This window comes from Ornithorhynchus anatinus, chromosome 17 (genome assembly GCF_004115215.2).
Source record: "Ornithorhynchus anatinus isolate Pmale09 chromosome 17, mOrnAna1.pri.v4, whole genome shotgun sequence".
Lineage (NCBI taxonomy): Eukaryota > Metazoa > Chordata > Mammalia > Monotremata > Ornithorhynchidae > Ornithorhynchus > Ornithorhynchus anatinus.
The window spans coordinates 12,264,104-12,279,083 of record NC_041744.1 but is presented as its reverse complement, the minus strand read 5'-3'; the positions used below and the strand labels follow the sequence as shown (position 1 = coordinate 12,279,083).

The following is a 14,980-nucleotide window of genomic DNA, read 5'->3' as shown; positions in this document are numbered from 1 at the left end:
TCAGATCCTTTTTATTAATGGAAAAGTCATATTAGTATTCATATAAACCAAACCAAAACATTGCCTCTGTTTCTGGAACACTTCACAGAGAACAGGGTTCTGCATACTGACCACTGAGATACTCAAGAATGAGGTAGAGTTTTCCACCAGTCTGAAAGGCATAAATTAAATCCACAATGAAGGGATGCTTCACTTCCTCCAGGATATTTCTCTCTGCTTTTGTATGGGCTGTATCTTTTGCATTTCTTACTATCATCGCCTAAACAAACAAAAAAAGGTGACTTTGTAAGTTCAGAGCAGAACACGTTTATAAATTACACTTGTGTTTTAGGATCTGCATTTCCCAGAAAACCCATTCTGTGCCTTTCCTCAACAGGAATTTGCAAACAGAGGCCAAGTAAGACTAGATTGACAATTCTTACGTCTGCCATCAGAGAGAAAGGCATTGGGAGAATTAGACTCATTATTATTAGTTCTTGTGTATGTAAACAGTAGGTTTTACAAACTGTAGATTTAATGCATAAAAAAGCACCCAATGGAAACAGATTAGCAAGATGGCAATTCCCAGCCTTAATGTGCAAAATGATATTCAGAAAATTTAAAGGCTATTTTACTCATTTTTCTCCAACTGCCTGCCCAGTGTTGTTATACTCAGTGCAAAAGGTGATGAAGGAGCAAGAACCAAAAAATATACATTATGACTATTCTAATAAAAGGCAATCACACCATTTTCCACTTTAAAATATAATGTATCGGGGCATTACAAGATTTATCTATGTTGAACAAGATACTGCCTTTTTTGGAAAAGCTGATAAAAAAACCATTTTGGGATCAAAAAAATTGAATAGGTCTAGCAACACATAAAAGTGAAAATCAATCACCTTTTTAAGCACCTTCATGGCAAATATTTTCCCAGTATTAGCTCCTGTTACTTTACGTACTTGGAAAACCTGGATAACAGAAATGTAAACACATATCATCAGTTCTCAAGTTAAGCAGGGGCCAGGCACAGTAACAAGTCAAATCGGCCTGCCTGACGAGTAAAATGAACAATTAGGGAATGAGTGAATGTGGCTACAATTCAGCAACGACTGCAGGAATAATCCCCTAAAATAATCAGGACACTCTGAGGATTTTTTTTTTTTAACATTTTGTTCCAAGCAGGTGGCGGTTTTCAGGTTTGGTCTGTGGCCACCTGGTAGTAAAATCTTAGATGTTTCTGTAAAGGACAAATCAAATTACAACTTTACAGAAAACAGATATTTGTCTAGAAAAAGAAAATAAGGAGGCACTTACATCTTCAAAAAAAACAAAACAAAACCCAAAAAACCCACTATCCTGGACACGGTTTTCCTAAATTAAATTAGAATGCTACCTGCTTTTCTCTCTCGTCTCTGGGCACTGTAAAGATCCCAGTCAAAATCTTTTTATGCCATAGTTAAAAATCCTAAAGAGTGTTTATGTGGTTAATCCTTATTATTATTTAATGATTACATGCTTATTATAATTATTAATGATAACAAGAATAAAAATGATGCTCGTTAACTGCACACTGTGTGTCAAGAACTGTACGAAGCACAAGATAATCAGATTAGGCACAGTCCCTATTTCTCACGGGGCTCATGGTCTAACTAGGAAGGAGAATAGTTTTTTAATCCCCATTTTACATATGAGGAAACTGAGGTACAGAGTTTGGTGACTTGCTCAAGGTCACACAGCAAGCAAGTGGCAGAGCCAGGACCAGAACCTAGGTCCTCGGACTCCCAGGCCCATGTTCTTTCCACTGGCCGCACTGCTTCCTGGGACAAATTTTAATTTGTGCTTAAGAGTACGTGAATGGCAAATTTCATGATAGAACAACAGATAGACACTTTTCTCTTAGTTTAACACTTTCATAATCTTTCAAGATATGGTTGAAAATCTGTCCTTTGTCACCATCAGGGTAATTTTGACGGCAACTCTTTCTGTGAAGCTCTGAATAGGAGAGGTATTATGAAGATTTTATAACACAAGGCAACACTGGGAAAAAAATGTTCTCAACTGTGCTGGTATGAATGGCTGTGGCAGATATTTTCCCGGAAACTACTCAGAAATGGCTGATACTAACTGGGTTTTTAAAACAACTACAATTTTGTTGTCTGTCTCCCCCTTCTAGACTGTGAGCCCGTTGTTGGGTAACGATTGTCTCTATCTGTTGCCAAACTGTACTTTCCAAATGCTCAGTATGGTGCTCTGCACACAGTCAGTGCTCAATAAATACGACAATGAATGAATATGGATTCTATAGAGTCTCTGCCCCTAAGCAAGCCTAAAATTCTGTTTCTTCATGAATATCAGTACCACAGATTGTTATGAGATGCATTTATATCCACGAGCGAAACAATATCTTTTAGAGTAGGAGGACTTTAATAAAGTTAGGCAGCTCTCCTCCGGGCCACTGGGCAAGACTTCATCCTGTCCTGCTTTTCCCATCCTAAGGGAGAGAGAAGAGCAGCATCAAGCAAGCCTCACTTCCTCCTCAGGGACAACCACCAATTCTCTCCTGTATTACCGCCGAGACTCTGTCCCACCCTGCCTTGCACCACTCTGGCAGGAAAGAGAGGAAGCAGTGTGGCCCAGTGGAAAGAGCATGGGAGTAAGATGACCTGGGTTCTAATCCCTGCTCCGCTCCTCGCCCACTGTGCGACCTGCCTGCAAGTCCCTTAACTTCTCTGTGCCTGGTTTCCTCATCTGTAGAACTAGGATGAAATGCCTGTTCTCCCTTCTAGGCTGTGAGTCCCATGTGAGACAGGGATTGGATCTGACCTGATTATCTTGTATCCACCCAGTGCTTAGCACATTGTAAACGCTTAAATACCATAAAAAACCCCAAACAAACCAAAAAAATTAACCCCAAAACCCCCCCACCCAAAAAATGAGTGAGAAGCAGCCACAGCACACCCCCGGAGAGCCAGCCCGTTCTGCCTTTCACCAATCTAGCACGAAAGAGAAGAGCAATCACTGCAAGGGGGCCTCCACAAAACCCCAGGAAGACAGGTGGCTGCTCGAGTGGTTGCTGTGGCTATGGCAGTGCGCTGAACCCTGAGCCTCAAGGACCCAAAAATTCTGTTCCTCTAGCCACAGCATCATAATGATTTCGTTTTTTATTCTGTGCATTTGTTTGCGACGGGTTTTAATGTTTTATCATTCCTGATGCTCCTGTCTCTGGCCTCTACTTACACTTTTAAACTGTGAACCCCTTGAGGATCGAGTCTCATTTCCACCTGTGTAGTCTCTCCCTGCTTTTAGTATAGTACTCTTGCACATAGTGCTTAATAAATATTACTGCTATTACTATGGTGTTCAGATCCAGTTAAAGGATTACTTCTTACCTTTCCATAGCCCCCTTTACCAAGTACGCGAAGTAGTTCAAAGCATTCCGGTCTGATTTTTTCTGGCCCTCTGTTCACACTCGTTTCTGAGATTTCAAATTTTTCACAATGCTCCATGCCCCTGGGGAGAAAAGCCAAGTCAAACTAGTTGCCAAAAAGCTATATTATCTTCACCTTCCTGGTAACTTCTCAGGAAGTCATAAGGTAGAAATGCAATCAAGATTGATGGAAGGAAGGGAAATATGAACGAGCTTGCTCGCTCTCCTTTCCATAATTCCGGAGGGAGGTAGCTGCAGCCACAGGAATCAGAGATTGAAAAGCTGAACTCAAAATATGCTATAGAGATGATTTCACATTACAGAACAGCTGATCAGAACCCTCGTTTTCTAGCTAATACGGTTAAGATAGTACGCAGTGCAAATTCACGATAATACCTTGAAGTACTTTTAATACCTTGGATAGTACTTTTATTTCAAAAGCACTTTCACATTAATTTTCTCTTTTCAACTTCACAACATCCCTGTAAGGAAATAATACCAATTATGGTGCTTAAGTGTTTACTATGTGTCAAGCACTGAAGCACTGTCCTGAACACTGGGGTAGGTACAAATTAATCAGGTTGGATGCAGTCCTTTGTCCTACGTGGGGCTCACCACACTCTTAATCCCCATTTTACAGATTAGGTTAAGTGACTCGCCCAAGGTCACACAGCAAACATGTGGCGGAGCTGGGATTAGAACCCAGGTTCTTCTGACTCCCAGGCCCGTGCTCTATCCTCTAAGCCAGGCTGCTCCTCAGGTAGGAGGTAAGGTAGGTATTATTAATATAATAATTATTAATAATTATAATACCACCTACCTTACCCCCACTTTACAGATGAGGAAACAGGCACAGAGGGATTAAGAATCTTGCTCAAGATCACAGAGCAGGATGAGAGCAGACGCAGAATTACAAACCAGGTGATGTTCCAGAAGAACCTTGCATCTTACAGTACTTACACCTTGGCTGATGATGTGCACTTAAGCAAAATTGCTTATTCTGATATTAAGGGGTGTTTTTTCAAGACAGACGTGTTTTGTCAGAGGAACGCTCCCTAAATTCTCAGAATTATTCTACCCAAAACCCTTTAACCAAAAAAACACATTATAGAACTAAGTGAACCACACTCCATTTGCACAGCCCAATCTTGTAATGAAATGGTAGTATAATATACCCAGCCCTTCATCTCCAAATAAACTAAATAGTGGGTGAAGTACTTGCCTGGTTATTCAATTTTGGGAGTTATTTTATTTTCAGGAAATAGAATACATTTTACCACATAGAAACATTTACCAAATACTGACAATTGATGCCATCTTAGAGAGTTGAGTTGCACTAGGTATGTACTAAAAGGCAGTTCAAATAGACCACAGGCCTGGGAGTCAAAAGGACTTGTGTTCTAATCCTGCCTCTGACACTTGTCTGCTTTGTGACCCCAGGCAAGCCACTTAACTTCTCTGTGCTTCAGTTACCTCATCTGTAAAATGGGTATAAAGATCTGAACCACAGGTGGACCATGAACTGCATCTAACATAGTCTTGTATCTACCCTGGTGCTTTAGTTCAATGCCTAGAACATAGTAAGTGCTTAACAGACACCTCCCTCCCCACCCAGCCTTTCCCCACCCCCTAAAAAAAAATGTGCTCTAGTACAAACTTACAATTCATATGGTCCGACTCCTCCATGGTCCATACTTTCACTTATCTGACCCTGAAAATAAATTAGAAAAAAAAATCACTACCATCATAGAGGTACTTTATATCTACCCTTTATGTCACGCATAAATCTGAAAAATGCGAAGAGTAGACTGCCGGCCTAGAAATTCTACGCATTTAAAAATAGTCAGCTGTAGAAGATAATATAATGTAACATCCCCCCACATTATGGCAAAATGAAGAAATTCTATACCAAAAAATCAGCAAAATCCTAAAGCACCCTAAACTTCCACATTTTAAGTTTTACAGCAAGTCACTGCAAAGCATTCCAACATGAAATTCAAATGTTTAAAAAATTATATACTACAGACTAAACTCAATCACAAAAAGCTATTTCTCTCCATGTACTTCTACAAATTAAGACCACCTTCTTCCAAACATGAGTGACTGAATCCACTGATTTACACAGACTGAGGTTCCCCCAACTACTCCAGGGTAGCTTTGATATAAGGTTTAGTTAAAGATAAATAATTAAAAATTCCAAATGTCTAAGAGTTTTCCGGGACAAAATTTTGTTACAGTCCTGAAAGTGAAGGGTGCCAAAGTTCGTTCCTGGGTGGTAGAGTTTGTCAGGATTATTTCTGTTTCAAAATACAGCTGACAGATCGAAAGATTTCCTGTTTCCAGCTCGCTTCGCCTCACTCCACTTTATTCAGTCTTGGCATAAATCACCTTCATAAAACACTCTTTTGCACATCTCTCCTCAAATAGAAACTCCTAAACATCGACTTTAAGGAATTCCACCGCCTCACTCCCATTTACCGATCCACTGTTCTCTTCCTTCATCCCAATTCGCCCTTTCCATTCCTCCCAAGTCACTTTTCTCCATGTGTCTCTTTTCCAACTGTCCCACCTCCAACCCGAGTCATGCCCCTCTCCTCCAGTCTAAAACTCGCTGACCATTTCAAACCCACCGAAACTCGGCTCTCCTCATCTTCAAAGCCCTGCTGAAAGTCAGTGAGTGGTATTTATTGACCACTTACTGTGTCCAGCATACTGGACTAAGCGACTGAAAGCCCACTAAAACTGAAGTCCTCCAAGAAGACTTCCTTAATTAACGTTTCTTCTTCCAGAGTTACATCCTCCCGACTTCTCGATGCGCCTTTGTACATTTCAATTAACACACTATACTATTTAGCTATTTCTTCCTCCTATCTGCAAATTATTATGTAACTGCCTCCCCAGTTAGTGTTTTTGCAAAATACTCCCACTGGACAAGGTCTGTAAAGGATTATAGAATTTCCTAATAACACAATTTTTTAATGGTATTTGTTAAGAACTTACTACACGCCAGGCACTGTACTAGGGTCTGAGATAGATGCAAGCTAATCAGGTTGGACACAGTCATGTCCCACATGGGGCTCTCCGTCCTATTCCCCATTTTACAGATGAAGTAACTGAGGCATAGAGAAGTTAACTTATCCAAGGTCATACGGCAGACAAGAGGCCAAGCTGGGATTAGAACTCAGGTCCTTCTGGCTTCCAAGCCCATGTTCTATCCACTAGACCATGCTGCTTCTCACAATTCATTGACTGAATTCATTGATATGAATCTACTATAGTAAATTTACTATGAGTTACTATATGCAATATTACCTTATAAATCAATTGTATCTACTGAGTGCTTACAGTGTGCAGAGCACTGTACTAAGCACTTGGGAGAGTACAATATAATAGGGTTGACAGACATTTTCACTGCCCACAATGAGCTTACAGTCTAGAGTGGGAGAAAGAAATGTTATTTGTGGAGAACAAACTAAATGTATCAAACTAAATGTTTTGTTTTTCAGAATAATTTTTTTTTCCCTCCGCTCAAGCATTTGACCATTACTCCTCTCTTCAAAATCCTCCCCAAACCCACTGCCCACTTCCTCGGGGTCAAAGTACTGATGTTAAATACATCAGATTTCCATCCGTCTGTTTCCTCCACCCTGGCTCCTCTCTCACCATGGCCCTGCTCCTGTTGCCTCTCTTACTTTGGCTAACTTGCTCCCTAGGACTGGACTGCTCCCGTGCTAGAAGGGCAGACATTTAAAATGGATTTCAAAATAACAGTCAAGACTTCTCCCATCCCCCTATTTGTTTAGTAACATCTCATTGATTTTCTACTACAACCCAGCCTCACTTCACTTCTCTAATGCCAACCTACCCACTATTCCTTTATCTTGTCTCTCTCTTCTCTGACCCCTTTGCCCACATCCTGCCTCTGGCCTGGAACTCCCTCCCCCTTCATATCTGACAGATGATCACTCTACAGTTAACAAAACTTCTGTTAATCCTGCAAGCTTTCAATAGTGCGAGGGAAGGGAGAAGGAAAGCTTTCTGTGAAATCTTAGTCATTTTTACAGACATTGAGAGAGATCGATGAGAACACTAATGAACAGAGAGAAACTAGAAAAGTAAATTCTCTGCTGACACGGGGAGACAAACCCATGCAGAAATCAGATGCACAGGCAGGCCTACACAAAATACACTACAGCCGATAAATGTAAACAGAGATTCAGGGTAATGCCGTATTATTTCTCTCAAATACTTACTATCAAATACTAGGCAAAATCTATTTTTTTTAGTGGTGGAAAAAGACCAGAAAGCCTTTTTTATTCTCACTGACTCAGCGACTGACATAAAGTGTTTTCTAGATTTGTAACTATGTTTTATATAAATATAATAAAACCTTGTTTGTTGACATTTCCTTTTCCAGCAAAAGTTGCCAACTCAGAGACAACCAGGATGGTGACAATTATTATTAGATGACTATTTACACTGTGGGAAATGAGCACAGTTCTTTATTTTATTTTTGTGGTAGTTGTTAAGTGCTTAATAGGTGCCAAGCACTGTACTAAGCACTGGGGTAAATACAAGCTCATCAGGTTGGACACCATCCGTGTCCCACATGGGGCTCACAGTCAATCCCTATGTTACAGAGGAGGTAATTGAGGCACAGAGAAGTGAAGTGACTTGCCCTCGGTCACACACCAGACAAGTGGCTGAGCGGGGACTAGAACTCAGGTCCTTCTGACTCCCAGGCCCAATCCCTATCCACTAAGCCACGCTGCTTCTCCTCTTGAGAAAATGTTGGGGAAAAAAGCCTAAATTACGAAAAATACCCTTTAAATAATCACTTACTATCAGTGAAGGCAGGGTAAGTAGATGAGAATTAGCACTAGTCTAGAGGAGTCTTCAGCATAATGCCTAGGCCTACCAGTGGAGCTATTTTGGAAACTTCACAACGCTTCCTCTGGCCATCTCTGCTCAGAGTGCCCACGGCTGGCAGTCAATCCCATAAATTCGCTTCATAGTAAAGACTTGCAGAAGAGACAACTGGCATCACACAGCTCTTTGCAAAACCTCTCTATTAAATTTCTCTAGCACTACGGTTTGAGGATCATTTGTGATTAAAAAGTCCCGGTGTGGTTAACAGATAACTACGCTTTAAAATCAACTCTCCACTCGCAAGTTATGTGCCCTGTGGCTGTGTTTCATTTCCTGAGCTAGCTAGACCTGTACCACCACCTGCAACTGCCGCGGTGCCAAAAGTTTCCACTGTTATTTCGGGGCAGAAATACTCGAGGCCCAGATACTGCTTTTCTATGATCCACTGCCATCTTCATCAAACTGTTTTAACTGAGAATGCCAAGTCACAGAGCTGAAGTAAAACTTTCTATTTTGGCATTACGGTAACTTCCTTTCACTCTGCAGTCACTCTCTGGCTTTTCCAGCTCTGCCAGTCTGAAAGTGCTATTTTTCTTCTTTCTGTGTCCTCATCTCCTGAGTCTCTCAACAAATTCTGTACCCCTTCAATGCCCGGTATAAGATAATAATTGAGGTACTTGTTAAGCACTTACTATGTGCCAGGCACTGAACTAAGCACTGGGAGGGTATACGAGCAAATCGGGTTGGTCACGGCTCCTGTCCCACAGGGAGCTGACAGTCTTAATCCCTATTTTACAGGTGAGGTCACTGAGGCACAGAGAAGTGAAATGACTTGCCCAAGGTCTCACAACGAATCAGTGGCAGAGCCAGGATTAAAACCCAGGTGCTTCTGACTCCCAGGCCCTTCCTCTATCCACTAAGCCACACCCCTTCACTAAGTTGCAGCTCTTCACGTTATCCTATTAGGTACTTTGGTTTACTGTTGTTAGGGTTAACATTTTTTAGAATACAGTATTTTCTGTAAGTATCCTTTAAGATAGCACATGTTATGATTTAAATTAAACTCTCCTAGATTAGCAGCAAGTGAAATGGGGATGGAGTGGGGAACACTCAGTTCCCATATCTGCCTGATTTTTAAATTTAATTCTATTGAATTTTTTCTAGTTTTGTTTTCACAAATGAAGCCCAGGGGTTTCCAAGTTTTCATAACTCAGTGCACTTTACTTTGGGAAAATTTTCCACTTAATTTTCACTCAGAGTTCCAAACTAGAGCCATCCTAAAAATGTCCTTTCCTGGTGAATTAGGTTCCCAATCAGGAAGGCAAGAGGTACCTTTTTCTCCTGATCTTTATCATTTTTATTCCCTTAATCATTTTTGCTCTTCCTTTTAAGTCCAGGAATTCCTAGAACCAAATGCTGCCTTTTCAGTGGGGTTACAGTAAATATTATTATTATGGTATTTGTTAAGCGCTATGTGCCGAGCACTCTTCTAAGCGCTGGGGTAGATACAAGGTAATCAGGTTGCCAGCTCAGCTCTTCAAGCGGAGATGCCACCTAAAATGTGCAGCCCTACCAAAACCTTCATTCTTAGTAAGCAACCTCAACTGGGGAGTTGTTTGACAATGGATGATGTCTACAGGTTTGACTCCTCTGCACTTGCTATGGGGCAGCTGCTTAATTAAAAAAAAAAAAATCCACTGGCAGAAAGATTTCATTTATTCTATAAATTGAAAGCAAGGACTTGCAATTCTAAACTTCTACTTTTACTGTACTCTCCCATGCACCTGGTGTAGTGCTCTGCCAATGCTTATGTACTGAGCGATTACTGCATATAGAGCGTCGTACAAAGCACTTGGGAGAGTACAATACAACAGAGACAAACCCTGCCCACAAGGAGCTTAATGAATGAATGACAAGAAGAGATTCATTCTGAAGTCAGATTGTCATCCTCAATCAGGCAGGAAGTATCAAATACCTTAACCGATTTTACGCTATTTAAAAAAAAAAAAATCTATGGACACAGAGAGCAGGTATTTTATTCTAAATTAAAAATGGAAACATAAGACTACATTAGACTACAATATTTGAAATGGTCTGGCACGTGAACAAAGGGAGTTCATTGATCTGAACAATAAAAATGAAAACAAATACAATTTCATACACTGTAATACACGGGTTCTTCCCAGACCTTAGTACAGTGCTTGCCGGAGGTTAGTCCTTGTTGTTATTGACTGATAAAGTTGTAAAGCTTTCCTGGTGTCTCAACTATTTTCCAAGTATTCAGAGCTTTCTCTTTAGTTACTGACTTTAGCATTTAAAAGTCTCTCAACCTCCTGGGCTGCTAGTGCAGCACGCTGGTATTACTGTTCTTGCTTTTTGTTTGCTTTTTTGATGCCCAAGATACTGCAGGTGCTTAGCTTATTAGAGCCCTACCACTAAAGTCCCCTTATTTGAATCAATCGATGATGTTTATTGAGCACTACATTACGCACTTGGGAGAGTACAATATGAGTTGGTGGACATGCTCCCTGTCCATAAGGACCTCACAGTCTATGGGGGGAGACGCTACAATAAATTACAGATAGGAACATAAGTGCCGTCACCTAAAGTTATAAAATGTCTTCCCTAAACTACTCACACATAATATCAAATTTGATAATGCTCAGTTGTGGTGGAAAAAAAAAATAATGTAAATCCATCCTTAATTTAAATGCCCCCTTCCAACAAGCACAAATCTTTAAAGATGTCATCTCTTAAATGTTAAATTTAGGGGATGGAGGGGGGGAAGTGAATGTTAATATTCCCAGGTGACAGATAAGGAAATTGATACACAGAGAATGAGTGGTGTAGATGTTCAGCATCAATTGGTAATATCATCAGATTTCTCAAGTCTCATTTATTGCTTTAGCACTAAAGCATTTACTTTTGGAGTTCAAAGGAAAAACAAGGGAGAGAATGTAAAAAAGTACAGCGCTTTTGCTATCCAACTCTTCAATGACTTCAAACCAAAACAGAATTCCTCATGTTCTCATCCAAACCTTGTTGTCCTCATCTTTCCGTCTCCGCAGACGACCCCACTGTCCTCCCTATCTCACAAGCCCATCATCTTCATATCATCCGCAAGTAATCTCGTTCATTCGACACACATAATCCCACTATCGCCAAATCCGGTTGATTCTGCCTTCACCACATCACTAAAATCCACCCTTCCCTCTCCATCCAAACTGATACTATGCTGATCCAAGCACTCAGAATAGCCCATTTGATGACTACATCAGCCTCTTCACTGACCTCCCTGCCTCCAGCCTTGCCCCACTTCAGTGCATACTTCACTCTAAGTGATTCATTTTTCTAAAAAAAAGAAACCAGTCTATGCCTCCCCACTCCTCAAAGACCTTCAGCAGCTGCCCGTCCACCTCCTCCATCGAACTGAAACTCCTTACCCTGGGCTTTAAGGCAGTCCATCAGCTTGCTTCCTCCTTCCTTAACTCGCTGATTTCCTACTACAACCCAGCCCGCAGACTTTGTTCTTCTAACGTCAACCTACTCAAAGGACCTCGATCTTGTCTGTCTTGCCATTGACCCCTCTCCCTTCATTAATGACAGACCACCTCTCTCCCCGTCTTCAAAGTCTTTACTAAAATCACATCTCCCCCAAGAGACCTTCCCCGACTAAGCCCTCATTTCCCCTATCCCATCTCTCCCTTCTGGATGCACTTGGATCTGTATATACCCTTTAGGCACTTGTTCTTCACTCCACCCTCAGCCTCAGAGTACTTCTGTTCATAACCACAGTTTATTTTAATGCCTGTCTCCCCCTCTAGACTGTAGGCTTCTTCTGGGCAGGCAGCATATCTACCAACTCTATTGTATTGTACTCTCCTAAGCGTTTAGTACAGTGCCCTGCACATAGTAAGCCATCCAATACCACTGATTGACTGTACCCTCGAGAAGCAGCGTGGCTCAGTGGCAAGAGCATGGGCTTGGGAGCCAGAGGTTGTGGGTTCTAATCCCACTCCACCACTTGCCTGCTGCGTGACCTTGGGCAAGTCATTTAACTTCTCTGTGCTTCAGTTACCTCATCTGTAAAAATGGGAATTAAAATAAAAAAGTGAGCCCCCAATCACAATGTGATTACCCTGTATCTACTCCAGCACTTAGAACAGTACTCAGTACACAGTATGGGCTTAACAAATACCATAATTATTCTTACCATCAGTATAATGATTTTTGAGTATGAAAGGAAATGACTTCTCTCTGAAGGTAGAGATATAGCTTTAAACCAACAACTAAAAAAGGATTAATACTTTTTCCAAGTGATGTCAACTCATAGCTCAGGTTATTGTCTATGGTAACAGCATCCCCCGAAAACTGCCCCCCCGTTTTTTTAACCACTAAAATGATCGGTTTTACATTTCCTACAACACAAAAGCAAGTTCGAACCCCAGTTTGGGGAGTTCAAGCCGGCCAGCTCTGAAAGCAAACAGCATTCTAAACCCGACGCAAGTGGCTAACACTCAAGGTAAAACTGACTAGAAGACGACGATCCTAAATTTACCACTCCTGGTTATGGTAAAGAAGGGAGGAGTTGGGAGAAGGGTAGGGAGAAGCAGCGTGGCCTAGTGGAAAGAGCATGGGCTTTGAAGTCAGAGGTCACGGGTTCTAATTCTGGCTCTGCCACCTGTCTGCTGTGTGACCTTGTGCAAGTCACTTAACTTCTCTGTGCCTCAGTTACCTCATCTGTAAAGTGGGGATTAAGACTGTGCGCTCCATGTGGGACAACCTGATAACCTCAGCGCTTAGAACAGTGCTTTGCACATAGCAAGCGCTTAACAAATGCTATCATTATTATTAAAGAAGCACTCACGCCAACACTCACAACTCCTCAATCAAAAATAATTAAAAAAAAAACCACAACAAAACGTATCGTTGGCAAGCCAAATCACAGCTGTCAACAGTGGCTTTCTTTTTTGCCGATGTTTAAATTTAATAGGAAAATATATATATATATATATATACACCAATGTATATGTATACACACACACCATATATAGATATGGTATGTCTATATACGTATAGATATGTAGCCTATCTATCTATCTATCTATAGCCTTGTTGGTCTCCAACTGGGGAAAAGCGAAGTAGGAATTCCCTTCACGTTGTAAGTATTTTTAAAAACAAGAAGGCACGACTTGTCTCTATCTATTGCCGAATTCCACATTCCAGGCGCTTGACATAGTGCTCTGCCCATAGTCAGCGCTCAGTAAATACGACTGACCGGCCGAATGAATGAAAAAGAAGTTGAGAAAATGTGGCACGGCCCTGTGGCTCCCGAAAGAAAGGGAGGGAGGCAGGAGCAACGGGGGCAGTGGGAAGCAGTGGAATCAGGGGGAGCAGGGGAAGCAGTGGGAGCAGAGAGAGTAGCAGAGGCAGGGGGAAGCAGGGGGAAGCAGGGGGAAGCAGGGGGAAGCAGGGGGAAGCAGTGGGGAGCAGTGGGGAGGAGGGGAAGCAGTGGGGAGGAGGGGAAGCAGTGGGGAGGAGGGGAAGCAGTGGGGAGGAGGGGAAGCAGTGGGGAGCAGGGGAAGCAGTGGGGAGCAGTGAGAGTAGCAGAGGCAGGGGAAGCAGGGGGAAGCAGGGGAAGCAGTGGGGAGGAGGGGAAGCAGTGGGGAGCAGGGGAAGCAGTGGGAGCAGTACGAGTAGCAGAGGCAGGGGAAGCAGGGGGAAGCAGGGGAAGCAGGGGAAGCAGTGGGAGGAGGGGAAGTAAGGGAAGCAGGGGAAAGCAGTGGGAGTAGGGGAGGCAGGGGAAGCAGTGGGAATCAGGGGGAAGCAGTGGGAGCAGGGGGAGCAGGGGGCAGCAGTGGGAGCAGCGGAGGCAGGGGGAGTGGTGGCGGCAGGCCCGCTTGGAGAAGTTTCAGCTGTCACTTCCAACAGCTGAGCGCTTCCCCAAGCGGGTGGGCGCGGGGGGAGCTGGAGGGGCGGCCCGAGTTGGAGGTGCGAGAAGGGGGTGGGGGGCGCACAGGAGAGGAGGCTGAGTGCGGGGGTCGGGGCGCGGGAGGACGAAGGGGGAGGCCGCCCCCGCACCTGCGCCTCCTTCCCCGATGAGCAGCCCCGGGGCCGCTGCAAAGAGGCCGGGCTGGAGGGAGGGGGGCGGTCAGAGGTCAGAAGTTCTCACCTCCCCCTTGTCACCCCTCGGGGCCTCGGTTCCCTCACCTGGAGAATGGGTGCGCCCCACGTGGGACAACGTCATTCCCCGGATTCCCCCCCCGCCCCCGTCCCCCCAGCGCTTATTAGAGTGGTCGGCACCTAAGCAATGGCATGATCATTATCAGTGGTCCGCCGTGGCCCGTGTTGCCGGGGCGCGTGGGGGGGGGGGGGTCTGCGGTGGGTCCGCGGCCTCGGGGCGGGGGGTGGCGGCGGGGGGTGTGCGGGCCTGAGCCCCCGCGCCGGGCCTGTCACTTCAGGCCGCCGCCCCCGCCCCGCCCCGCCCGAACGCCCGCCCGCCCGCCCGGCCGCCGGGCCTCACCCCCTCCTCCAGCTCGTCCTCCGAGCCCGCCTCCTCCGGCTGGTCCAGGTCGATGTCAAATACGCCCGCCATGACCTCGGCGTCCCCGTCTCTGAGTAAGGCCGGCGCTGGGTGAGATCCGTCCCGCCTCCGCCGTCGCCTCATGGGCTCGGCCCCGCCACGGCCGCCGCCGCCGCCGC

The 14,980-nt window shown here is 43.9% G+C and overlaps 1 protein-coding gene across 2 annotated transcripts in view; it reads right to left on the bottom strand.

Annotated features, from left to right (window-relative positions):
• RPS6KB1 (ribosomal protein S6 kinase B1) overlaps positions 1–14,970 on the bottom strand; it is a 33,274-nt gene extending 18,304 nt beyond the window's left edge. For both annotated transcript variants that reach the window (XM_029082141.2, XM_029082142.2), the window contains exons 1-5: positions 14,802–14,970; positions 5,071–5,120; positions 3,372–3,492; positions 882–950; positions 112–259 (exon numbers count right to left, since the gene is read on the bottom strand). In XM_029082141.2, coding sequence (XP_028937974.1) covers positions 112–259; positions 882–950; positions 3,372–3,492; positions 5,071–5,120; positions 14,802–14,945 — 532 coding nt within the window. In that variant the 5' untranslated portion in view covers positions 14,946–14,970. The remainder of the gene's footprint in view (positions 1–111; positions 260–881; positions 951–3,371; positions 3,493–5,070; positions 5,121–14,801) is intronic.
• Between the last annotated feature and the right edge of the window lie 10 nt (positions 14,971–14,980).